This window comes from Chelon labrosus (assembly GCF_963514085.1).
Source record: "Chelon labrosus genome assembly, chromosome: 1".
In the NCBI taxonomy this organism is placed as follows: Eukaryota; Metazoa; Chordata; class Actinopteri; order Mugiliformes; family Mugilidae; genus Chelon; species Chelon labrosus.
The window spans coordinates 23,409,411-23,435,233 of NC_140337.1; the positions used below are offsets into that span (position 1 = coordinate 23,409,411).

The 25,823-nt window shown below is 42.4% G+C and overlaps 1 protein-coding gene across 1 annotated transcript in view; it reads right to left on the reverse strand.

The window, feature by feature from the left end:
- Positions 1-25,823, reverse strand: part of ank2b (ankyrin 2b, neuronal) — a gene marked incomplete at its 5' end in the record, with an annotated part of 74,450 nt that overhangs the window by 34,814 nt on the left and 13,813 nt on the right. The window contains 24 exons of the mRNA XM_084548355.1: positions 183-270; positions 1,694-1,835; positions 4,504-4,576; positions 4,759-4,857; positions 4,956-5,054; positions 5,293-5,391; positions 5,567-5,665; positions 5,904-6,101; positions 7,282-7,380; positions 7,726-7,824; positions 11,551-11,748; positions 11,837-11,935; positions 12,062-12,160; positions 12,604-12,702; positions 12,828-13,025; positions 14,643-14,741; positions 15,215-15,313; positions 16,870-16,968; positions 17,542-17,550; positions 19,104-19,127; positions 22,349-22,534; positions 23,497-23,595; positions 23,767-23,865; positions 25,226-25,324. Of these exons, the coding sequence (XP_084404481.1) occupies positions 183-270; positions 1,694-1,835; positions 4,504-4,576; positions 4,759-4,857; positions 4,956-5,054; positions 5,293-5,391; positions 5,567-5,665; positions 5,904-6,101; positions 7,282-7,380; positions 7,726-7,824; positions 11,551-11,748; positions 11,837-11,935; positions 12,062-12,160; positions 12,604-12,702; positions 12,828-13,025; positions 14,643-14,741; positions 15,215-15,313; positions 16,870-16,968; positions 17,542-17,550; positions 19,104-19,127; positions 22,349-22,534; positions 23,497-23,595; positions 23,767-23,865; positions 25,226-25,324 (2,601 nt within the window). The remainder of the gene's footprint in view (positions 1-182; positions 271-1,693; positions 1,836-4,503; positions 4,577-4,758; positions 4,858-4,955; positions 5,055-5,292; positions 5,392-5,566; positions 5,666-5,903; positions 6,102-7,281; positions 7,381-7,725; positions 7,825-11,550; positions 11,749-11,836; positions 11,936-12,061; positions 12,161-12,603; positions 12,703-12,827; positions 13,026-14,642; positions 14,742-15,214; positions 15,314-16,869; positions 16,969-17,541; positions 17,551-19,103; positions 19,128-22,348; positions 22,535-23,496; positions 23,596-23,766; positions 23,866-25,225; positions 25,325-25,823) is intronic.

Below are 25,823 nucleotides of genomic sequence, written 5' to 3' on the forward strand. Positions count from 1 at the left end.
ACACTGATAAACCAGTGGAAAGTCATTTCCCTTAATGAAATAGCATAATTTAGTGGTTAACTTGTAATAAATAATACTGATTATGATGATAAATTAACTACTATAACACAAATTATTACGCATTTTGTTCCTCAGAATACATAATTCAAACCAGCTGTGATCACTGTGACCCTGCAGTGTACCTGGTGACAGGTGAGCATCTCGTCCATTATGCCTTCATGTTTAGGGGAGTAGTAGCTGTGGTGGGTGGGGGTGAAGGACCTGTCTGAACTGGAGCACAGATAAAAAAAGAACAAGAAAACTGTGAAACCAGCAGAGTTTATGACAGTAAGAGATCCAAATGGAAATTAATGAGCTCTGGTTTTGAACTTTAAAGTATTTTAAATTTCCCACCGTGGAGCTTACGACATGAATGAATGACACACAGGGAAAGCTAATGTAATTAAATGTAGTAGTATAGGGCTGGGTATTGTTCATCGTAGAGGGTTAGGGCTAGGGTTCTTGTTTTACATTAGACGACTGCTAATATAAAAGGCAACGCTAACATGGAACAAAATAACAAGAGTCTACAGCAACTCCAGCAGGTGTGCTGCTATAAGGCTGCGTTTAGCCACAGGGCAGAATCTGAATGCTCAATCCTACAGACCACATTCATTATAATTAGTCACGTAGGGGTAAAAATAAATGTCTGTTTCCTGTTTAATGCATCCACTATTTTGTAATCTATCCCAGTGAATGGACTAAAAGCTCATTTAGAGTACGGTGGGACGTAGACGCCGTAACCTCCGTACGTAGCCTATGTTGGTGCTAGCCATTTATACTTGTGCCTCGTCAGTCTGGCTCGCTCTGTAACAACTCCACCCAAACACTAGTCGGCGCTGTGTCTTTTTTGCCAGTCGGGTTAATTTTTGTTTCTACTTCCTGCTTCACTTTCAACAATGGCAACTGAAGCTTTCGCCGAAATTTTGCAGAAGAAGAGTCGTACAAATGTTTGTATCTCTGAACCTCCTCAGTTAACCTTTCCTCCATGAGCTCCGTCTTTATTCATCCAAAACAATCAATTTGAAAATTGTGGAAATGGAGAAGCAGCCGGAAATAGTAAAGCGGAAACATGCTACTACGGTGACGTGGAGTTACATTTCTGGGGAGGTGCATGCCAGGCTACGGCGTTAGGGTCTGCGTAAGGTGCCCTAAACCACCTATAAGTGACCGAGATTTCCATCCCTGACGCCATATCAGCAATGCAAAAAAAAAAAAGAAACGATCTGACAGTTAAATCAGAATTTAAAAGAGCTCAATACCCAGCCCTAGGGAAGGCAGTTAAACTAGTTATTCCAGTAGTGCTGAGGATTTTAAAAAGTCCAGATGTCTGGCCGGAGTCAGCACATACCTTTGCATTCGACTATGGAGTCATGACAAGGGAGACCAACGATGAAATATGAAGAGGAGAGGTTGCAAAATACACAGAAACACACACATGTACAAAAAAACAAGCTGTTAGTTGTTTGGATTTCTGATAATATTAGAACAACCATCCATAGAAAGTGTCAGTAAGTAGAAACAACAGGTAAGGGTTAAAAGAGAGGCATCATCAACACAGAAACATCATTCCAAATAATACACAACATTAACAACAGCTTCCTCATCAAGCTCTAGTTAGCTTGCGTTGCTGATGTTGCAGAGCGTGACGTACCTGTCGGTGCGTCCGCCCTCCAGGCTGAAGCGGAGGTAATTCATTCCGTCCAGGTACTGTCCTGGCAGGGAGTCATCTCCCAGCTCCCTGAGGTCCTCGGGTCTCAGATATTCCCCTCCATCGCCGGTCATTGTGTCATCGCCTTGGGAGAGAGGAAGAAGGATGGAGGTGAAATCATGAAGGAAAAAGCCCTTTAGGTTTCTGGAGAATATGATTAATGGTCAGCTGACCTCTGATTGATGGACGTAGATGCCAGAGTACCTAAATATATCCTTGCTTCTTAGGTATATACTCTGTATTCTTGCTTCCTGTGGAAACTAGCTCAAATACCTTGGAAGACGTTGATGACATCTACAAACAAACTTCTTGGTGCAGAGACTCTTCAGGTAACTGTGGTTTTGAGGGCCAAGATTCAAGTACTTTGAAAAAATTAAGGTTTTACCTGCACCTCAAGGTCTTTATTTATTAAGGACATTTGCTTTGTCAAGCGGGTCAGTTATCCTTCCCTGCTTCACAAACCTTCCAGCTTCCAGCAAGCTAAGGAGCTGCATTACTCATAAATTAGCGACATTTAGCTTCTCACTCCTGAATGCAACAGGAATTTATTTATATATTTTTTAACTGCTAGTGCAGAATATCAGTTAACCATATTTCCTTTTCTACATCTACCTGCTAACATCTAGGCAAATGCATGTTACGGCAGCATCTCTCTAGGTCCTTGTGTTATCTGCACCATAGTGACAAAGCTCTACTGCTGTTGCTGCTACTTTACAGCAGGGGTCTACAGAGTTGACAGAGCGTGCACAAGAAGACTCTCGATTCATTGTTAATAAAAAAAATTTTAAAAAAGAGAGAAAAATGCAAATAAAAAATATCATAGCAGACACTCAGGTGTTAATGTCAGACTTTGAGTTCAGAGTTAAGTTTATGTTCTAAAGTGTGAGTATGGTGAGTATGGCTATTGTATTCGCTCTAAGGCACTATGTTCGGCACATGAAAGTTAAATAAGTTGGTTTTAATACTAGAGGTCACTCATTGAATACTGGGGGAATAAAACGGGTTAGATTTTCCGCACTTTCATTAGCCTGAGCTAAGCTAATGGTAAAGTAATTTTGCACAAGATCAAGATAAAAAAAATTCAGATTTTACATTTTGTTGCAGATTCCTGAAGAAATATATCTCAAACAATTTAAGAAGTCAAGATTGGTCCAAATACAGTTTAAATTATTTCTGCATTCATGTCAATGATAGCGCAATTTAGAAGTATACTATAATATGGATGGTATTGGCAAAAACTCCATTGTATGGAAGCCTGTTTCTGCCCCAAAAAAAATAATCATCATAATAATTACAAGAAAACTGTTTAATAAGATAACAAGATAATTATTACGAATATTATATATGATCTCACTAATTGTAAAAGTTTACTAAATAAAAAAAAAAATTAAAAAAATATATACATAAAAAAATACTATTAATAATTATGACATAAAATAAATATGGGGATACTTATTAATAACCTAATAATAAAAATTAAAAAAAATTAAAAAAACTTGGCCAGTGTGTTTTTGTTGTTTTCTTTCTCTTGGTGGGTAGCAGGGCCTTCCATACAATTGAGCCACATGCCCAATACTATAAATTTATATTCTCATCAACACAACGCTACAAACCGCTGCTTATATTCATTGTACATGCATGACCTCCAGTGCCGTTGTTTTTATGGTAATGATACCATAGCAGCTCGGGGTGAAGTAAAGCTGCAGGCTACTAGGGTGAATACTGGAGCTGTAGTTATACACTTTGACTGTATTTGGCCCAGGTCTGGCAGAAAGCGTTATGCTATAAGGCCAGCAGAACAACTGAGAGACATACTGTAGTTAGACAGAGAGGTTCTGGTGCCAAGAGTATACTGGCTACCTGGAGAGGGAAGAGTGTAAGAAGATAGAAACACAATTCAGTCTGTTATCATGTCCATGTGTAGCTGAATCTTCCCCTGCTCCTTCTTAACCCACTCCTCAAAGTAATTTGAAATTAGAGAAACTCCAAAGTTATTGTCAACTACACAAATGACACCTCCTGGCTATCAAATGAATCTTGTTATTCTAATGCTAGCATCCCCCTGATGCAGCTGAGCCTGAGATGAGATGGGATTAGTCTGGCGGCACACCAGGGAGACGGTACTTCCTCGAGTGGTCTAACTGGGTTAGAAATTCTTCTTTCATTCCAAATTCAAATATATGAACCCCCTCCTTCTTACTTAACACCATGAAACCGTTAGTAAGGTAGCCTCTAACCAAACGACAGTAGCTACAGGCTCATTCATCATGCACAGCAGAGTACTCTGTCTCCTGCTAAAATCTGCACACCGAGCCCTCACACGTCTGCCCCATGCTGAATACCTTCCTCGTCTATGAGGTCGTCTGACATTTCGTCATCGTCGATGGTTTTCCACGCTGTAGGCGAAGAGCGCAGTCACTCACTGCCTCATAAAAATCTGAACCTTAACCTCCGCCTCATGGATGTTGGTCAAATACTCTTCTCTTAGATATTTGGTCTCAACAACAAAAAACAATCTGGCTCTTTAGCTGCTGAACTGCGTTACAAATTGTGCACAGCGGGTGTAAGCCAACTGACCAATAAGCTCATTTGGGCAGAGCAAATAAAGAAGAAAGGGATTTGTTGTGCAACGGAGAGTTGATCTAGTTAATTTAACTGATCAACAGTTGAACACGGGGTTGAGGTACACCGAGGGAAAAGCTCTTCCCATTCGAGAGCTGGAATGTGGGTCGACAAGCTCCAGCGTGACTCACCCTCTTCGTCGGATACATCCAGTACTTCTGTCATGGTCTCTGGCACGTTCAGCTTGTGTTTCTCTGTCACGGTCTGGCAGCACAGAGGAAAGGGATGCCGTTAAATATAGTCCATGTGACGCACTTAGTTCAGTTCAGATAGATAGATAGATAGAAGAACTACAGACAGAAAAAATCGGAGAGCAGGAAGTAGAATTCAAGGTATTAATTCAAGGGCTTAAAAAGTACTAAATGTTCTGGGTGGGTTTGGCGTACCGTTGTGGTGGTAATGATCTCCTCAGTGACGACCCTCAGTGTGTCCACCACGGAGATGTAGCCCAGCCTCCGAGCAATGCCCAGTGCAGTGTTACCATTCTGGACGAGAAAAAAAAAAAAAAAGAACAAAAAAAATATTTGCGTAGCTACTCCTACCGTGCACGGACGTATGTTTGCACGGACGTGTGTTTACGTACCACAGTGATCGCGTTGGGTTTGGCACCGTACTGCAGCAGTACATTAATGATGTGTGTGTTCCCCTGCTGGGCTGCCTGGTGAAGGGGAGTGTATCCGTTCTGGAGAGGAGACAAGGAGATTAATATGTCAAACTGAATCATTGACATGGCTTCAAATATTAAGATATTACGCGTATAAAACATGCTACGATAAAAAAGTGCACGTTAACAGTTTAGCAGGAGTAGTAAGATATCGAAAATTCAAAAACACAAAAAGCTTACAGCTAATCTAGAAAAGTGATAATTTCTGAGTGATAAATTGCTCATGAAGCTGATATCGCTCGACTCGCTCCAGTACCTTAGTCTTGGCGTTGACGCTGGCTCCGTTCTGAAGCAGGAAATTGACCATCTTGGCATTGCCGTAGTGACATGCTACAATTAGCGGGGTGTAGCCCAACTGTGAAACAACAACAACAAATCCATTTTAGTCCTCCAGTCGTGAATAAAACAAAAATACCGCACTGTCGATGTATCGTTTCTGCTGAAAATGATGAATTACGCATATCTGGACAGGGCTAGGAACACCATCATCTTGCAAAAGGTGCACGCAGAAAATAAACATATTGTCATACTTTGGTCTGCTGGTCGAGGCTGGCTCCGTTTTTGGCTAGGATCTCGGCAACAGCTACTTTGTCCTCCTGGGCTGCCAGATGGAGGGCAGTCAGGCCACTCTGCATGAGAAACGCACACAGAATAGTGATGAAGCTAATATGAGGTCATAGAGGAAAATGCATGTTTGCTTAAGGTTGTATTTCTTATTTTTACAATGTTTACAATATTTAAGATATTCAGACTTTGTGACATTCTGGTTCATTAAATAGTATTCAGCTTAAATTCAGAGTAGCAAGGCGAAACTTGTCTAACATACCTTGCAGAGCTAGGTATGGTTAAAGGACATTGCTACGGTACCTTGGTGGGAACGTTGATCTGGGCTCCCTTGGTGATTAGGAGGGTAGCCATGTCTGCGTGACCCTCCTGGGAGGCCAGATGGAGCGGAGTGACACCCTGCTTGGTCAGGATGTTGGTCTCTGCTCCGTACTGCAGCAGCACCGTGGCGATTTCCATCTGGTTCTTCTTAGCCGCAATGTGCAGGGGCGTGTAGCCATTCTGTATCAGGACGGACAGCGGTGTTACTGCTGGAAGTCAGCCGGCATTGCATGTTGTAGAAGACTTCTGACTAGCGTCTAAAGGTGAAGGCTGGCTCGTACTGTTTCCACTGCCAACAAATCAAGCCAGAAGTGACTCTATCCCAAATAACAAGCACTGTGTCTCTATGAAAGTTGGATAACTTCTATTTCTGTCCCTTAAACCACTGACAGCACTCCAGCGATCCACACTGTTGCACTGGCTACACATTGTAGTTCATCGTGACTCAATGCCACATTCACTGCTCATCCACTAGAGAATAAAATGTGGATTCATCTGCAGCTGAGACAACAAAAGGCACTGTCTCCTCCAGTCTGACGCTAAAGTTTTAGAAAACCGAGCAAGACTAGAAGCGTCTATTACAGAACTGCCAGCAACAGAAAGTCACTGACCTTTCAAATCACTTCAGCTTGTCAATTTAAAACGGGCTTTTAGTAATGAGCCAACAAAGCAAAAACTTTGCAACACCAGTCCTACTTGGTGAGAAGTGATTCTAACCATATTTTCAAGGCAGATTTATAGTGATTGAGTTTCATCAGATCAGACTGGCAATATCTCATCTGGACTCCTTTTTCAAGGGTTAAACTGCAACGCTTTTGTCCTTTGACACAGTTATAATGGAAATTCTGACAACAAGGCAGAGAAGTACTAACTAATGAGAGGCCTTTTCTGTTGTATAGTCATCTGCGAGTGGCGTTACTACAGTAGCTTGATGCTAAAAGACTGAAGGGACCTGGATGGACATGGATAATCATCTATCTTTAGTTGTAAAATACTAGTGGGGAGCTTAGGTTTTATGTGGAAAGGGTGTATGTGTGCAAAAACAGGACAACACCCATGTTAATCTGAAAAAGTGAGTGAGTATCTGATGTTAATGGACCCTAGTCATGTGAGTTTCAAGTGGGTAGATGTTCAAAATACAATCTTAAACTCAGCACACCAGTCTTTTACCAATGTTTTAGCTTAAAGTCTATGGCTTGCGTTATTTGTTTTCCTCCAAAAAGGGGTGGAGTCAATTTCCAAAACCAAGATTCACAGGTGTGCTGGTGTGGTTTGTGCCGTGTCATACGTCCTTGTGTGTGAACCCTAACCCTTCTGTCGACACCTAAGGCCCCATCCTTCGTTCACTGCGGACTCTCACCTTGGCCATGGTGTGAGGCGACGCTCCTTTATCCAAAAGCAGGAGCGCCACCTTCTGGTTATCATAGTGTGCTGCGACATGGAGCGGGGTGAGGCCGTTCTGGAAGGGAGGGATGGTGAGTGGACGTGGATTAAACGGTTAGTGCAGCAACAAGGCAGTAACGACAACACACACACACAAAGTTAATAAGGAGTGTTATAAGGGCTAAGAGAATTAGAGTTATATTAAGACATCAAAAGCTGGTAGGATAACTGGGTAGGCAGTTGTTTAGTTTTACGTTTTTTGTGATAAATCTGTGTTATCCAATCCTAGGCTTACCAGTGCTGTTGCAGTCAACTTAAACTCAATACAGAAAACCATCAAAACACTACGTGAATTTAAATTTACAGAAAGGGTTTGAATATTAAAAGAAGAATTTTTTTTTTTTTTTTTTTAGATGCATACCTTCCCAGCAGAATCAGGTGGAGCGTGGCGCTGCAGCAGGAGCTTGGCTACATCCAGGCTTCCATACTTAGAGGCCACATGCAGGGGAGTGAAACCCTTCTGTGGAGAAAACAACAAAAGAGGACACACTGAGGAGTGTTCGGAAAGACAGCAGACACCCATTATCTTAACAAAGACACTCAATGCAATTATGCATTCGGTGACCATGCAGCAGTGTTTTCGTATAAACTGAGGTGACTATTTTCTGCTTTAGTGCTGTAGCAGGTTCTTCAAAGCCCTGGAGAAAGCATAGTCCGCAAGCATCTTGGTGGTATTCCATTCCCAACATTTGTCATTGTAGGAAAAAGTCTGTGAAGGTCATGGTATATCCAAAAAGCGTAAACAAGTAAGTTTCCGATGGGCTACAGCCTCAGATGTTCCTACTTAAACCTCAACTTCCCACCAGTCCCTTAAAACTGAAGAAGCTACGAGTGGATGAGTGGCGAAACGTCTTCTCAAAAAAGCTCTACAAGTCCAGTTTCTTAACTGCTTTTTGGATATTGTCGGAAAAAGCCTACACGTCCATGTGACAGGGAACTAGAATGAGCCAATACTAGCCTGAAACCAGAGCCGCTAAATGGAATTCAACCACCATGAACTAGCATGTCAAACGGTTTGCAGTGGAAAAAAAAGGCCTTTAACTGAGCCTGTAACAGAGTCACATAAGATGTATTAAAGTAATCAGCAAGTGCACCTTGCCATTTCATGCAGCTGGCTGGGTTTATTAAGGTGGAGATTTATAGTCGCATTAGGCTTCGCAGCGTTGCTATTTTAAGATGCACGACCTTCAATTATGTACTGTAGGTGGGCTGTAACTGTAGTGGTCGGTCAGTGCGGACTAACTGCTTACGCCAAACACCAATACTACAATCATGATACTGTATATCTGCAGACATGCCCGTCTTGACGTATTTGGCTAGAGAGGCAGCTGGGTCTGTTCGTGTATAGCCGGCAGCACAGACGCAAATGAATGATCATAGAAAGGTGAAAGGAATAGGATGATACAGGCAGCGGTGTGTCTCTATAATCCTTTTGATCCCCTGCAACAGCACGCTGACAGCTGGGACATGGCACCTGCACCCTCCAGTATGTTTACATGAGAGTTCAAAAGAGGAGAAGGGTAAATATTGAATGCAATGTTCATGTAAGTTGTTTAAAACTTAGTCGAGATGCTGTTTTGTCACTGGACATAACCTGTCCATACATGGGATAGTTTCCAGCTAACTAGTGCGACCTACAGGTTATGGGTCAGCCTGCGCATAACTAGTCCTTGCATCAAACATGGATGCTTTTCAGTTCACAAAGGCTGCGATCGAAAAATAAGTGGCACTGACAGTCTTCCTTGAGGGACACCAACATGCTGCATGATTGTTCCTAAAGCCCTTCACAGTGTGGAGAGGTTTGTACGCCTCAGATTAGGATTTAAAGGAGTAGCAAGGGAACTTATAAGTAGATAGAAGTGCACGCAACTAGTAAAACCTGCACACCATGCATTTTTGGCCAATAATTCAAACTTTTCCATAGACCTTCCAGAAAATCATCCCTATGCTGCACTCAATTCTTGAGACATCCAAAGGATGCTGGACGAAGGCTCTCTTGTCCATTTGTACTGAACAGCTAATCATGAATTAAACCACTATAAAATGTTATTAAAAGGCAGTTTGACTAGATGAAAACCACATGAAATACACAGCAGTCGGATGCTACTACGCTTCCAAACCAAGCTAGGCAGCACCTAGACGAACTGTTAAGTTTCTTTCAGGAATATGGTTTAAGATTTCAACAATCTCAGTCAGGTTATGTTTGTGTTTTCTAGTTCCTCTGAATATTTATGTCTTTTTTTCTCTCAAGAAAATGCACATGAGATCTCTAAAACTCTAAACAATGGCCATCATTTTGACCAAATGTGTAATTAATACGTCTTTGTTGGATAGAAAAGTCTCCTTGATATTACGGTTGTTGTGGCCACCGTGATTCACTGTAGCATCACAAGTGTCTGTTTTGTTAATGTCACAAAAACAATAGTGAAAGCCCATCTTCCTGACATGCTGATGCAATTCCAGGCAACTTAAAAACCTCCACCATACATTTAATTCAAGTTTCGCATTGAAGCCAGCAGAGGGCGCACTTTAACCGTTTTAAAATACCGAGGCATGGGTCTGACATAAAACCACATGATCAGTGTGTTTATGACCAAGCCCTGTCCGTTGAGGGAGCAGTCCTTTGTTCGTCAATCCCTGGATTCATCTGATGTAATAGGTGCAGAACAGGAGAACGCTGAACATAGAACATAGAACACTGTGAGCAAGAAAGACTTGTAAAGACGATTACAAACATGGATGTTTAGATGGCCGGTGCCACACTTTGCGCCACGGCGTGACAAATTTCCCTGGTTTGGTTTCTGTAGCGACGGCCACACCCTTCGTCCCCGGAGAAAAGCCAGCGAGAGACTCATCAAGACTAGGAGAGAAGCTTCAGGAGCCATGAACTGCGACGAATGCTGCGTCACAAAAACGCTTTGTCTCGCCCCTTCTTAATAAACCAGAGGGCTAGTCTGTCCTGAGCTAGGTGCAGATTGGAGAGCCCCCCACCTGCCCCTCCCCCGTCAGTTAAACAGTGATTATGAGGAGTCGCTTGGAGAGCGTGCACAATTCAGACCAAATTGCAGGAGCTTTACGGCCTCATCAATCATTCATCAGAAGTGGGTCAACCAGACAGAGGCCTGCAGATACGGTAACACCGTGACCTCTTTATCCGAGGCTCCTGCACCGTGATCGCGACGTCGGCCACACCTGATCTTTAAGACGTGGTTTCCGATAAATCTAAATGTAGCTTCATGCACCTGGCAGGCATCACTTGGGGAATGTGGTTTGGAGGCATTTGCAGAGCAAGGAGGAGCTCGCCAAAAAAGAAAAAGTTGTTATGGGAAATTGCGCTTTTTTTGGAGCTTGCGCAGTTGCCGGCGTTTCCGCCGCCTGAGGACAAAAACCGAGAGGCTGAAGAAGAGTTTGTATGTCCATGCCATCCGTCTGCTCTGGACTGGACTTTCAAATATCACTAAAACAAAACACTGCACTTTATTGACACAGCTGCGACTTGCCGCCCTCTATTGGTTTGCTTTTGTGTTTGTTTGGTTTCTTTTTTTGCAGAGTTGAGCTGTTGCTGGTGGTTAGACGCTGGGGCTGGGCTGACATCTCACCTGCTTCTCGCCACCCAGTCAAGCCGAACCCTACTTAAGGACTTTCCCCTCTCCCACTCATCACCAGTTCTTCAGTTTGCCCCCGTGGTAGTAACACGCGAACCAGTTACTGTCGTTCAGCCTATTTCCTTCGCGCACAAACCGATTAACCTGCTTTTCTTTGTTTGCTCCAGGTGCAGCCCACGCTCCAGGCTTTTTTTTTGCCAGCCAGCTCCTCCTGATCTTTTTTTTTTGTGTCTATTTGGAACTGTTTTCATTCAAGTCCTGTCCTTCAGCCTGAACTCTTGAGTCTCACATTTCACTGTGCATTGTACTGTGTATGGCTGTGCATGTGACAAGTAATACCTTATCTCTCTTTTCTCATCTTATATTCAGAATCAGAATGCCCTATGTTCTGGGCCTTTTGTACACGAGAATTAACGTTTCTTTTCACTGGTAATCTAATGTCACTGCTGTCACCTGTAGCTATTGTCTGGCTCGCTTGCGTGAGCAGGAAGAGGTGGAGTCAGAAGACCTGTCAGCTTGAGGGATTGCCTCAGAATGTGGTTGTACTAACTGCATTTACAGCAATCAACTCCTGTACCCACCTTGGTGGCCAGCGAGTGTGAAGCCCCGGCCTCCAGCAGGACCGAGGCAGTCTCCACCTGCCCCTCCCTTGCGGAGATGTGGAGGGGGGTGTAGCCGTTGGTGGTGGCGGCGTCGGGGTGGGCCATGTGCTGCAGCAGCAGCTGCACGATCTCGGTTTTCCCCAGACGGGACGCGATGTGAAGGGGAGTCTGGTCCTCCTGAACGGGACACAAGACGGCTCTAACTACAAAGTTTCATATTCTTCACAACAATGAGGATTAACAGCAAAAATGACAGCAGACTCACCCGTGCCCGAGCATCCACAATTGCTCCGTTCCTCAGCAGACATCTGACCACCTCCACCTGACCTGCCCTGGCTGCCATGTGTAACGCCGTCTCCCCACGCTGTTCACAAAGCACACAGCGTTAACATGTGTTAAACCCAGCAATATCAACGAGCTATAGCAACGTTTGTAATGAAGAATGCAGCATCGTATTGTCCCCTGATTGGCTCGTTTTCCCGTCACTCACGATATTGCTGACGTCCGGCGAGGCTCCGTTCTGCAGCAGGAGCAGGACGATGTTCAGGTGACCCATGAAGGCTGCTACGTGGATGGGAGTCAGGCCGGACTGCACACAGGACGAGGTAGAGACGCAGGGACAGAATGTAAGTTAAAGGCTTGTGTGCATGCATTCTGTGTCAATTGGACCTAGACCCTAACGCCCTAACCTCCCCAGAAATGTAACTACCCGCTGCAGCAACAAAGACGGCAAGAGCTGTGATTGGTCCGCTTGGTAGTAGCATGTTTCCGCTTTAGTATTTCCAGCTGCTTCTACATCTCCGCAATTTTTTGAATCGATTGTTTTGGATCAATAAAGATGGAACACATCAAGGAAAGGTTAACTGAGGAGGTTCAAAGGTACAAGAATTTGTACGACTCGTCTTCGGCGAAATTTCGGCCAAGGTTTCAGTTGCCTTTGTTGAAAGCGAAGCAGGAAGTACAAACAAAGTCTATGTCCTGCAGTACTTTAAATGAGCCTTAAGTCTTAGTCATAGTCAAGAAAAGACTCACCTCTGTTATGGCCTGGATGGAGGCTCCATACTTGACCAGCAGCTCCATCACCTTCACTCGGTTCTTCTTACAGGCTATGTGCAGTGGAGTGAAGCCATTCTGCGGAGGAAACGTGGTGCACAAGCAATATTAAGTACAGCTAAACATTCAATTTGCTTAATGATTATGAGTAAACTGGTCAAAGATTTATGTGTTGGTTGCTAAACAGTCTCTTCGTGACCTACCAGTGCCCTGGCGTTGGGGTTTGCCCTCTTGTCCAGCAGGAGCTTGGTGACCTTGTAGTGGCCGCAGTGAGCTGCCACGTGCAGCGCCGTCAGGTAGTCCAGAGTCACATCGTCAACGGGAGCCTTGTGTTGTAAAAGGTGTTTGACGCATTCGACGTGGTCGCCCTGCGCCGCCATGTGGAGAGGAGACAGCCCGTTCTGAAAGTGAAACAAAAAAAAAGGCCTTTTAGTTTGACCTGGGCAAACAACAGCCGCATTAAGGTACAGCTAAGATCGGGGCGTAGTACATGACGACTGAAAGGACACTCTCATGTGTGTTAGTCAGCTGAGTCAATGTTCTTATAAACATCTTGTTTAGTGCCCCGTTAAGAAACACTCTATGTCTGATTAACGCCTGAATCTTCAGTTCCCAGTTTTTTTTCTCCAAGCTCACTGTCCTGGTTTTACAGTTTGAAACTTTAAGGCTTTGCTTTAGACTTCCTGTCCCCATAAACCTTGTCTCTAGCAGCAGAAGGCAGCTGTTTCCAGGCAAAGCAAAAGCTCAGATGTGTCCACAGTGCATTGCCTGTGGAGTAACAAATTATTTCTTAGTATATTTCGCTAATACTGTTTGCATTGTCTCCCAAATGTTTTGCAGTGTCTGTATTGTGTTGTTTGTCTTTGTACTGTCTCTCAGTCTTGCACTGTTAGTACTGTCGTGTGCACTGTCAGAAGCCCAAACTAGCAACAGTTTGCTAAAAAGAGCAACCACGTGACCAAAGCTTTTGATTAAGGCATCTTTAAAGTGTTGCTTTTATTTAAAGTCTAAAGGGGAGGAATACTTGACATGTTTAGCCAAGAACCTATGCACTAAAGCCCTATTTGCATGGGACTAGTTTTACCTGGGGAACTTCTTGTAATTTGTAATAATGTGATCTTAATCCTGTGTGAATAAGGATTAACACTGCTAATCTACCTCTAAATGAAGTAATGCTTTCCAGGAACTCCAAAGTTGCCTCATTTGTATCTTATATTCCAAAAAACAACAAGCTGAAACAAGGGCAGCTAAACTTGGGAGAGTTTCTTGAAGACGTTTCATTCAAAAAGCTACATCTTCAAGAAACATCTTCTTGTTTTTTGGATATACCATGAACTGGATAACTGTCATTTGCATGTGGTTTCATTATTGATTGAGTTGTGGCACAGTAGAGTGAGCAAGAAATATCTCCAGTCTTGCCACTTTTAAAAGCGGTGTCTTTAGTCCATTTATCAACTCCTGCCAACCAGAAATGTTCCCGGCACTGGGCAGCTACCAAGTCTGGAAGGGTAAATCTCTGTAAAAAAATAAATCATGCAGTGCTGGGAAAGTGTTGCCAACATCAAATTAATGTCGGGTTCAAATTACACAGTATTTTCTGTCTGATGAGCTGATCACTGTGTCGGATCAGGCAATTAAATCGAGTCATATATATTCATTATCAATGAACACCCCCTCTGTGTTAGTGGGTGGGACTTGGGCCGAACCAAAACACTGAAATACAGTCAAATACTTTTTTTCAAGGAAGTGGCGACACATTGTCCATATTTATACAGTCTATGACACAAACAATCAGGTGCTTTGCGTGTCTGCAGGTCAGCATTGCAGAACATTGACATGGAAGTTGCAATGCAAAGTAGAAGAAATGGGGTGCATTTAAGATCCGGCGTCCGTTACGGTATATTCCACAGAATTAAAATCCATGAGTTGCCCAAATACCGTCTGTGTTTGTTGAGTTGGGTTATTACAGAGCCGGTATCATGTTCCTGGCGTAAATGGTGAAAGAACATGTGACAAACCTTGGTCCTGGCCAACAGAGGAGCTCCTCTCTCCAGCAGCAGCTCCACAGCTGTATCGTGTCCACTTCGAGCTGCACAGTGTAGGGGAGTCAGACCATCCTACAGAACACAAACACAAAACTCTAGTATTATTGAAGGACATCCATTACATGCTAACCCTGACATGGCTGGATGCTAAAGAACAAAGGTGGTCATAATTAAATGATGTCAATGCTTCAATGGAGATGTCAGTTGAATGATAATAATGAGAATGAGCTAATAACGTTAGCTCATTCAACGTATTTGGCACACGACAAAATAACAGAGCAGAGGTCAGGATATCCACTGTGACACTGACTATAATCCACTGACCTACTGTCTGCAATTAAACCAACAGCAGTTCACATCTGTTATCAGCTAATGGACATGACCGTCAACATTATTTTTTGCTGCTGTGGATGAAACATTCGCCCTGAGAGCGTTCAATCACAAACAGCGAGTGTGTAATCATGGAGAAATTGTTCGGAATGAGTGAAGAGGAGGGAAGAGGGGCTGTGTTATTGTTCTGCGGTTTAAATGTGATGGATACTCACCCTTGTTTTGGCGTCAATCTGAGAGCCACGGTCCAGCAACAAGCGGACCATGTTAGTGTTGCCGCGCTTAGAGGCCACATGCAGGGGGGTGATCCCATTCTGCAGATTGGACAGAAACACAGATTATAGATTTGTCTTACTTACTTGGGCACAACATGGGTTTAAAATGAAGGATATTGAAAAAAAAAATATATATATATATATATATGTATGTGATAAAGAAATACAAATGGGGGGACTCATTCCGATAAATAATTGCATGCATTATGTACATAAATTACATATATAGAATTAAAACATTTCGGCTGCCAGCAATGCTCAAGAGACTCCATACATCTGAGTTTTGTTCTTGGGCACAAAGTGAACAAGGAGTTATTTTTATCCAATTAGTTCGGTGAGACCTAATAAACCTGATGTTGTTTTCTGGATGATCTTTGATAAAAGGGCAAAATTCAGATTCTAAAAGACCTGACTAGAAATGAGAGTCATCATTTTTGGACGGCTGAGCTGTCTGGAGGTGGGGACGGATTTGGTATTTGGCCACGCACAAAACCGCCTACAAGTCTGGCCTTTTCAAAGCTTTGGTTAAAAACCTCTCTCAAACGGTCGTGTCTTCTTGATCCGTTTAAAAATTGAGGGCCCCCGCCTGGAGAGGGCTTTGTGTGAGAGAATGCTTGTAGATCACGGAGCCCACACACAGTGACAAGGCTGAGAGGAACTGAATAATAGGAGGGGATGGGTGGACAAGGACGGGGAACTTTACAGATCTGCTGACTTCGGTACTAAGAAGTACATCAGCAATGGCTGAGTGGTATCAATGCAACAAAGAGGAGAAAAAAATCTTCACCAACGTGACAATGGTGCACAATTGGATATAGGGTTAGCATTATACAAGAATACAGTATATATATGTCCTCCAGAACCTTCTAATTTGTTGTGGCTTACATGCAGCATTTCTGTATCTGAAGTGCGTAAAGGTCCTCAGAAAGTTTGTTCATGTCTGTATTTGTGTTAAAATAATATTCATATATAAAACCTTGTATTCTGTCTAAGGTTTGGGTTTTGGGGTGATTAGGGTTATGTTTACGCTAGGTCCAAACCCTCTGAGTTTGGTACAGAGAACCAAAGACAAGGCATGTCACCAAGAACTTGGCCTTGTGAATTCTCATTTGGCAACCCTATAAAACAATAATTGTCACTGGGCCAAAACGAGAAGCTAATATCCAGGTCATGAGAGGTCATGCTAGTATGTCCTGTCAAAAGAACTTGCGGCAGTAGTTACTAAGAGTGTTTTCTCACTGAAAGCGCTTGGTTTAAGTTAGGAAAAGATGGGGGTCATTGTTAATTGACAGAACTTGTTCTTCCTGAAAGACCTGCAACACACCCACTGCTAAGATCACACATACAGGTACAAAAAGCAGAGCCAACAATGCCTTGGATTGTTTATTTGCTATAAAATCTGTTGCCGCAGCCTTGTACTCCTACTCGTGTCCAGATTTGTCTGTTTTAGATCTCCACCCAAACTGAAATTTAAATTTGTATGGAGGTGTTTTTAGCTCTGAAACACTGCATTTTAAAATTTGATGCCCCTACTGCAGATTTCCACATGCATTTGTCAGGTGCTCATATCGGTTTTTAACAGTGTGGTGTCATACCCTTGCTGTGAAGTCAACCGCTGCCCCTCGGTTTAGCAGAAGTGTGGCCACGTTGACATTTCCATAGTGGGCAGCGATATGCAGCGGGGTGAATCCGCTCTGGAAGATACAGACAAACAGAGAGGGAGAGGGGTCAGACCTTAGCATTGCCGTTAAGTCCTTCAACTTTTACCCCACGACTCTTGACCTTTAGTCTTCCCAGCATGCAGCAGTCGCACCAAGCATCAACAGTGAACAAAGAACAAACTGAAAAAAACAAGGCGATGAAAAAGGCTTCTTAACAAAAATCCTCTAAAATTTAAAAATACCCACAACCCCCTAAAATACACACATCACTTCCATGCAAGTTGTAAGTCTAAAATAATTAATGGACTCCAAAAACCAAAAAATGAGAGAAAAAAAGAGTAAAAATAAGAGAACGTAGACGTACAGTATACACAGGTTGACACGACTACGGACAAACAATATCCTCTACCCAAAATTATACCAAATCAAATCAAATCAAACTCATAAAGTGGCACGTAACAAAGATAACGTTTTTCCCATCAACACCAAAGTGCACTATGGTTAACTGTACGTCATAGAGGCATTAAGAGTTAGCAATGAGAGGTATATGAGAAAGAGTTAGAGATTGCAGAGCAGATTGGAGTAGTTGTGAAATTCTTGCCTTACCTTTCCATTCTGTAAGTGTTGGTCCGATTTAATGTGAAAAAGTTGTTTACAAAAGCGTGAAGATTACAGTGACTAACGTGATGGTTTCAAAACTTTACACAGTCAAAAGCTTAGAATGGTGCAAATTAAGGTAGCGTGGATGCAACATGCTCTTCACTGGCAAGTCTTTGGCCAAAAGGTTAAACTTTTTAAAAGCTTCATATCATCTTCTAATCATGCCATTATTGGTTAGTATTGTTTGTAGTAGTGAAAGATATATGCCAGGAAATTTAATATTTTCTAAAGAAAACATGCATTTTAAATACTTTATCTCACAGCTGTTACGTATGGAGGATCAGGGCAGCCAAGATTAAAATGAAATGATTTAATCAGTTTTGTGTTCTCATTATGGGCAACTAATGATTAACAAAATAACAAATCCACTGATTGTAATTTTTTAATTTACTTCATAGAAAAACCCCTTTGAATCTATTTTAACAAAAAAAATATATAATTGTTAAAAATGGCAGATAATGTAATATTTATATGTACATTAAAGTACATTAAAGATGAATTTTTGACTTTATATTTGATAAAGACAATGACTAAGCTCATGTATTTTTTTAATTAAATGTGATTGGAATGATTGTCTAATACCTATTTTGTAATTTCTTTAAAAGATATACCTCAAAAATAAAAAATAAAAATAAAAATAATACATATAACATGCAACTGGCCTGAAACTAGCAAAGGCAGTTTGTCATTAAAGCTTTTTACGCGTTTTAAAACTTGATTTTCATAGATTAATAACATTCAAATTTGATTAAAAGATCATTTTCTTTGTTTTTTGGCAGCTCTGGACTTCCATACGTAAGCAGCAATGTACTGTAATGTCATCAGTCACCAATCAGCATATATATGCAATACTTTAAAATACTCTAAGTAGTTCATAGTGCATCTAAAAATAAAAAAAATACAAAATAAAAATCATGCAACGTGACAAAAATAGACAAAATTACCAGACAGACTTAAGAGACAGCACACATTCATAGCTTTACCGAAAATGCGTCGGCACAATATTCATCAACTCAAAACATGGCAAGAGAAAAATGCTTAATTTAATAAATAAATCAATAAACAACACATCTCAGTTATTATGCTGTTTTGGGGATATATTTCTGAATGTGCTCAGGGTCACGGATGAGATAAAACGAAACTAAAGGGGGCTTTTTTAAGAGCCGGTGATGAAATTAATATTAACTTAAAGAAAAAGGAAATGCATACAGGTTGAGTATGGAAAAAAAAGAAAAAGGCAATAGTGACAGATAAGCAGTGCCCGAGCGCAGGACACGTAGCAGCAGCTCGGCCATTCCCGTCAGCCGTGCATGGTGGCCTCGTCTTACGCAGCACCCAAAACCAACCGTGAGAAAAAAAAAACGTGAAATGGAACAAGTCATTGTTTGTCTACACCATGCGGTGGTGTGGAAAGGGAAGGTATAAAAGTCGTGGAAAGGGAAGAGAAACGACAGATGGGATGGGGCTGTACAGTGAATCTGTGGAGAATTGAAGGAGCTGGTGTGTACCTCAGTAGTCCTATTGACCATCATCTGTCGCGGGAGGAATGAGGGAGGGAAACATCAGTTCAGTTAGGCTCGTTCGACACATCACCGTACTGCAGTCGACGGCAGTCAAAAAAAAAAAACTCAACCGAGCGAGCGACGTGGCTAGAGCGGGTCATTTTTTTCAAAATTCTCAACAATTTTATGATCCTTTGAATTCCGATAATGCAAAGCAAGTTCTTGCAATGCATTGCCACGGAAGTTTTACTCCTGCTACGTTTAATACCTTCAACACGTCAACGTTTAACACATCAGTGGTCGTACTTAGATGTTTTAAGTCATAAAGGGAAAGCCAGTAAAGTGAAACTTGTATTATATCCCCCTGTCAGGAGTTCTGACAGTAATGCTGTACTTCTGAGTTATTGCTGAGAACACAGCGACGGGATAAATATAGAGTCCGTTCACAATGGTTCAGCTTTCCTGTTAGCAGTGTCCCTGCACTCGGAGATCACAGCCAACGAAGGAAAACGCCGAAATAAGTCACTGCTGTGCTTTAAGGCTGCAGCTCTCCAGGAGAATTCTTAGTTTGCTGGACTGAGTAAGCAGACCATGTGAGTCCGCTGTCACTGGACTGTTTTCCCAGTGCATTTACGTGCACCGACATACTGTACGTGTCTGTGTGGGCAGTGGTGTGATTGTACATGCTGCAGTTTATAGCATTCTCCTTTGGGCCTTCCTTATGAGTCATACTGTAGATACCGGGGCTGCAACCCAGCAGCAAAAGGCACTTTAGTAAATGCATGCAAACACCAGGCGCCACCGTGTTTGGTTGCATAACAACATAATTGGTGCATCGTTGAAATATAAAATGGTGTTTGACATTCAGAGAGACTGATAGTCAACTTTATAGTCAAAGAAGTACACCACCTTCACTCTAGCCACGTCACTTAAAGCTAATATCAGACGACGAGTCTCAACTATGAATCAGTTTTCAACATGTAATTGTTAATTTGCAGAAGTACCGTCTTTAACAGTGACCCTTCCCACCCCCGGGGAACTTTACAACAATACCCACCCACCTCCCCAACACACACTTTTTGCATGCAGCCTAAAAAGTCACCATACAACCTGCAGACAGTGGCACACTCCATGCAGTGGACAGTGCTACACTTAGACACCGGTGCAGCGGGATGGGGGGGTGAGGGGGAGTGTGCGAGAGGTAGCGTTTAAAGAGAGACGGGGGGGGAGAGAAAAGATTGAGAGACTCAGTTAGTGGCAGGACCAGGCGTGACGTGGCAGGCACACAGATGCTGGACGAGAGAGAGGAAGGGAGAAAGAGGGAAAAAACGCACAGACACACTGATGGAGACACATTTGTACAGCTTTATGGGACAATACATGACACAGTTAGGGACGTTAGTGGTCCTCTGCCATAAGGTAAATCTTAACTCTGACTCCGTTTACCCCTTCTGTGATTTGTATCTGAATAATTCTATGTAAATGAGAGAAGTAATAACAATAATAACAGAAGCAACCGGAACCAGTCCTGTTTTTCCAACATGGCTCCCAGAAGACATTCGTTCTGGTGCCCATACCATCGGGGCACTGTCCTTCAGTGCCTTACAAAACCATTTGTATGACTTTTAACCTTAGGCAACTAAAACTACTTGCAAAGGTTGTAGTCATACATAGTTAAAAGACACCAACGCTTCACTCGGCAGACATGGTGGTCATTAAAAAGTCCGTTCAACTTGAGAATTTAGTCTTAAAGATGCATTTGAATATGGTGTATACACTGATCAGGCATAACATTATGACCACCTTCCTAATATTGTGTAAGTCTCCCTTGTGGTGACTCATCAGAGAAAGGACATGGGCCTTTTGAGGTTGTCCTATAGTGTATGGCAACAGGATGTTGTTGGTGGGGCGCCTTTGAGGGGAGGGGCCTCTGTGGAACATCCCACAGATACTTGATCAGTTTTGGATCTAGTGAATTTGGAGGCCAGGTCATCACCTTGTGCTGTGCTTCATGTTCTTCTAGGTGGGTGCTACATGTCTATGTAACATCCACACCAATGAATACCAGGTCCAAAAGTTTCCCAGCAGAACATTGAACTGTCACAAGATGGTCAATGTTATTCACTTCTCCTGTCAGTGGTCATAATGTTGTGCCTGATCAGTGTATATGCTTAATACTTTTAAACTGTTGGCAGGAGACAGTATGCGAACAGAGAACTGCTCAGTCAAAGCCACTTTCTTTGTTGACCCAACTATTGACCCTGACATCCTCTTTAGATTTAATTACTACCAATGTCCCGCTAATTCCGTCAGAACTCAAGAATACCTAAACTTCCTAAAGAGACTTTGCCTTTGAGTATTGAAAAACATCCTCCTGTGACCTCCAATGTACTTAAAGTGTTGAAAAAACAATGTTGAGAAGCTGACCAGGAGTCTAGTTGGTCAAAATAGTGCAGCTATGTACACAATGGCAACGACAATTGTGGCATATAATAAATGCGCCAAATTCTTCTGATCCTGGTATTCTATCTAGATCCCAATGGCACACGATGGTTCAAAAGTGGGTAAAGACACTTGAACTGAGGACAAACCCATTGCCACTGTGAGTAGAGATACAATTATTATTGTTGTGAGCTTATAAAGTATCTCAATACATTTGGGAAAAATACTTTACATGGTTAGAACTATCATAACCGCTGTTACACTGAAGTCCTTGTAGGTACGGACATCATTGCCGTGGGCTAGGAGTTCAACAAAGCTGGCACGGAAAGTGCATCACAAAAGTCATTATCACCGGCAGTAATGTCGTTTCTACAACTAGAGTACAACCCACACATAACGGGTCCTCGTTATTCTGCTGGAACATCACCTTCCATGAAACTGTGTCTTCCCAGCTTTCCACCTACTCTTCTATTTTGCATAACGACAAAGGAAAAAAAAATGAAACCTTGTGATTATGATAATGATCAGGGACATCATGTCCAGATACAAATCACATTTTAATAGCAGATGCAAACAAGCTCTCAAAGAGTCTTATAGGAACCAGAGTGGTAAGGTTCTCTATTCTGTACTCCGCATATGACCGGATACTATTTAGCCAAATGAACCGCAGGCTACCAGAATAACTCCAAATCCTTCTTTTAGTTCCTCATAACCACAGTATGGAAACATTAGTACAGACTCAAAGCACAACATTACGTTGATGACCACACATGCCAGCGCTTGTGAGTCTAACTGCACAATGCTCATACCTTCGACTGGACATCAGCGTTGTGGTCATTCTGGAGGAGCAGGGCGGCCGATTTCGTGTCGTCCTTGCGGGCCGCGATGTGCAAGGCGGGCAGGCGGACCTTGCCCTTAGTGTCGTTCTCCAACAGGATGGAGACCACCTGGTTGTGGCCCTGCTGGAGGGCAATGGCCAGAGGGGTGAAGCCATCCTGGAGAGGGGCGACAGGAAAGAGAAGGTTGATTGTTTGTCATCGTACAAGCACAAAGGAATTGCCGAATCTGACACAGTGCAACTTTAAGAAGCATTCATTATACACATGACATGTGATCACTGTCATTGCTTCTTTGATCTGTGTGACGATGCTGTCAAGGAACGTCATGCCCATTTCAAATTAAACACGACACAGAGCTATCGTGCCATTTGAAATGCTTGATGTTTTTGTCGTGTTCTACGCTCACCTCACCTTCAGCTTTAGACTAGTTACACATAGATAGACTTGTATAACCATGATACAAATTAATGTATAACCTGTGTATAATCCTTTATTTAACATCTTTATGATCCTTTATGTGACATCTCTATGGTTGGATTCAGAATGTTTTCTCAGCTGTTCTTCTGCCTTCACAAGGTCATTGCACTGAGAATGTTGGAGGCAACAAGTGATAAGGGACTGACACAACTCACATCACCATGGAAACCACATACCAAGATTATCTGTATAAAAGCTGTGTGTGTAGGGGAGACAGCCAGAGGAGCTTCTCTCCAGAGAGAACCTGCAAATCGCTGATTAAAAAAAAACTTTTTGACTTTTGACCAGAGTCTCTCGAAGTTCTTTTTCCGCCATTTGGATTGTCATGGAGAGATTGAAAGTATGGAAAACCCTATTTTCATCTAGTCACCATCAGGTAAAAAGTATAACTTTCCCAATTCTGAAATGAATGAGTAGCAACCTGCAAAATAACTGGCAAATACAGGAGGCTAACAAGCTGAACTAATCAGTAAAATCATGTTGCCAGACTTACATTAGCATTAGCTCAAAGCAAGGGTACAGTCTCAAGAAGCCACAAGCATGACTGTAGACGTATAGTCGTATTCAGTTGTACTTTTTGAATCCTCTAATTGTCCCTTGTTGACAGTTGTCAGCACATATAGGGTACACACTCCTCTCACCTCAGTAGCAGTGCTCTGGTTGCCTCCGTTCTCGAGCAGGTATCGCACCACGTCCAGGTGATTCTCCTGGGCTGCCATGTACAGAGGAGTGAATCCATTCTACAACGCAAAAACAAACGCAATGGATTACCACTCAACGGTCGATTGCATCTTCTGCATTTGGCCTACCAAACACAGCCAAAGGTAAAGCCACAAGCAATAAGGACGTGCTGCCAACTGTTTGCTTCTGATTCAATGTTGATGTTATCCTCCTAGAAGTCAGAGACTTGCCTGAGACTGTGAGTTGATGTCGGCTCCTCGTTTGACCAGGATTTTCACCACTTCGACCTGACCAGCCAGGGACGATATGTGAAGAGCTGTGTTTCCTTTCTGGATGGACAGAAAACATAAAAGGTTGATTAAAAATGTTAGGATTTTTCTGTATATATTTATGATTTAATGTCCTTTAAAAATGGTATTTGTGAACATAATCAATGGTTGAGTCCCAAATATCTTTTTCTTTAGTAAATTCTCAGGAGGCCATTGAATGTATTTCAGACTTTGCATCTTTAACTACAAACATAAGCAATGAACATGCCTAGAATATATCTCCTATAAATACAATAATTGAAATGTTGTAACTTTTAAGTGCGCTGTCTTCATTAACCAAGCCAAATGTGTCCCTCACAGTACACCTCTGCAATTTAGCAACCACTCTCGAGCATGTAGTCGCAGTTTGGATGGACACCAATGAGAGTCACACCTCTAGAAACCAGCACAGTAACGAGCACAGACCTTCTCTAATTGCAGGATCTTGAATGACCAGCATTGCTTAAGCGTCAGTGTTTACTACTTCGCTTAACTTATCACTTTTCCTTCAGCGCTCCACTTTCTTTACAAGCTTGTTTTTCTCAATTAGTGATTGTAAGGTCAAGCTGCCCTCTCTTCTTAAAATGCTGTTCTGGAATTTTCTACAACACCGACTGTGAAACTACTTGAAGCAAGAAGTCAATTCACCGATGGCTGGGGTCAATGCAGGAGCTTAACTTTAATATAACGATTGCATGAAAAGTAGAACTTGTACGCTGAGTGGTGTCTGGGCTTCAGGGACTAAAAGGGCCTGGTCCAAGGTGTAAGGTTTCAGTAGTGGGTGTTAGAGATAAGTTCAGCAGTCACGGAGCTGTAAGGTCAAGGCTTGTTAAAGACACATGTATACATACTGACTCAAATATCACTGGTGGTGGGACTCAAGTGCAACATTACTGATCGTGATATATAATAAGAGAGGAAGTTCTGCAATACACAAAATACTGCAGACACATAATCGGTGATTGCGAGGAAGTGTGAGGACAGAAAAAGCGAAAACTGTGGACCAGTAGACGAGGTATAAAAACTGTCACTGGATGTTTTATAATGGACAAATTTTGACTTTTTTGTTTTATTCACTCTTCCTATTTCTGAAAGCATCTTTAAAGAACGATTTATAGAGCAAATCTGAAACCCTTATGACTCAGATTTAGGAGTTTTATAGTTTTGCAACTGTCTCGAAGAGTTTCCTTTCTCTTTTTTTCCAGTAGTCCGTGCGAATACAAGTATGTACACTTTCACAAAGTTGTCATCACTTGCAAATCGGCATTAAAACCCTCGAGTGAGTAGTACAACCTCCACTACAAACTGCTGAATACCGTACCTTGAGCTTCTTTCATCTTTTAAGCAGCTCAGCACTCAGCAGGAGGACGAGTTGTCTTACCTTTGTGGCCGAATCTACCGCTGCACCTCTCTCCAGCAGCTCCTGGACCAGATCCACGTGACCCTCCTTGGCCGCCAGGTGCAGTGCATTAAGACCATTCTGGTGGGAGGAAAAAAAAAACGGAGTCAGGCTTGAAGTGCCGCAACCCCACAACAACAACGTGCAAAGACAAATCCCAAAAAATGGAAAGAGGATGGATTACCTCCTCCTCCGGATCTAACTTAGCCTGCCTGTCTTTGTCTGTGTCCATCTTTTGAACATGTGGATGGCTCTTCTTCAGCCTTACATGCAGAGGCGGGGGATGGACTGAAATTCAATGCTGGCTATCAAAGTTGTTGGGTTAGATGTTGTGCCATGTTATGCTGTGGTACAAGGCCAGTCCGTGGTATCAAGTTATAAATAGCTGTGAGTGTCTCTGTGTGCTTGTTGTTTCCCATTCGTAGATGTTCAACCTACAACTAATATTACTCGACTGGATTTATGGCGTAGCTGAATCTGGAAAAAAAATACAGTTGATTCAGTCTAAAATATGTAAAAAAGCCAGAAACTTTGAATCTTTCATCAGGGAGAGGGTGTATTTCATACATATTAACGACGT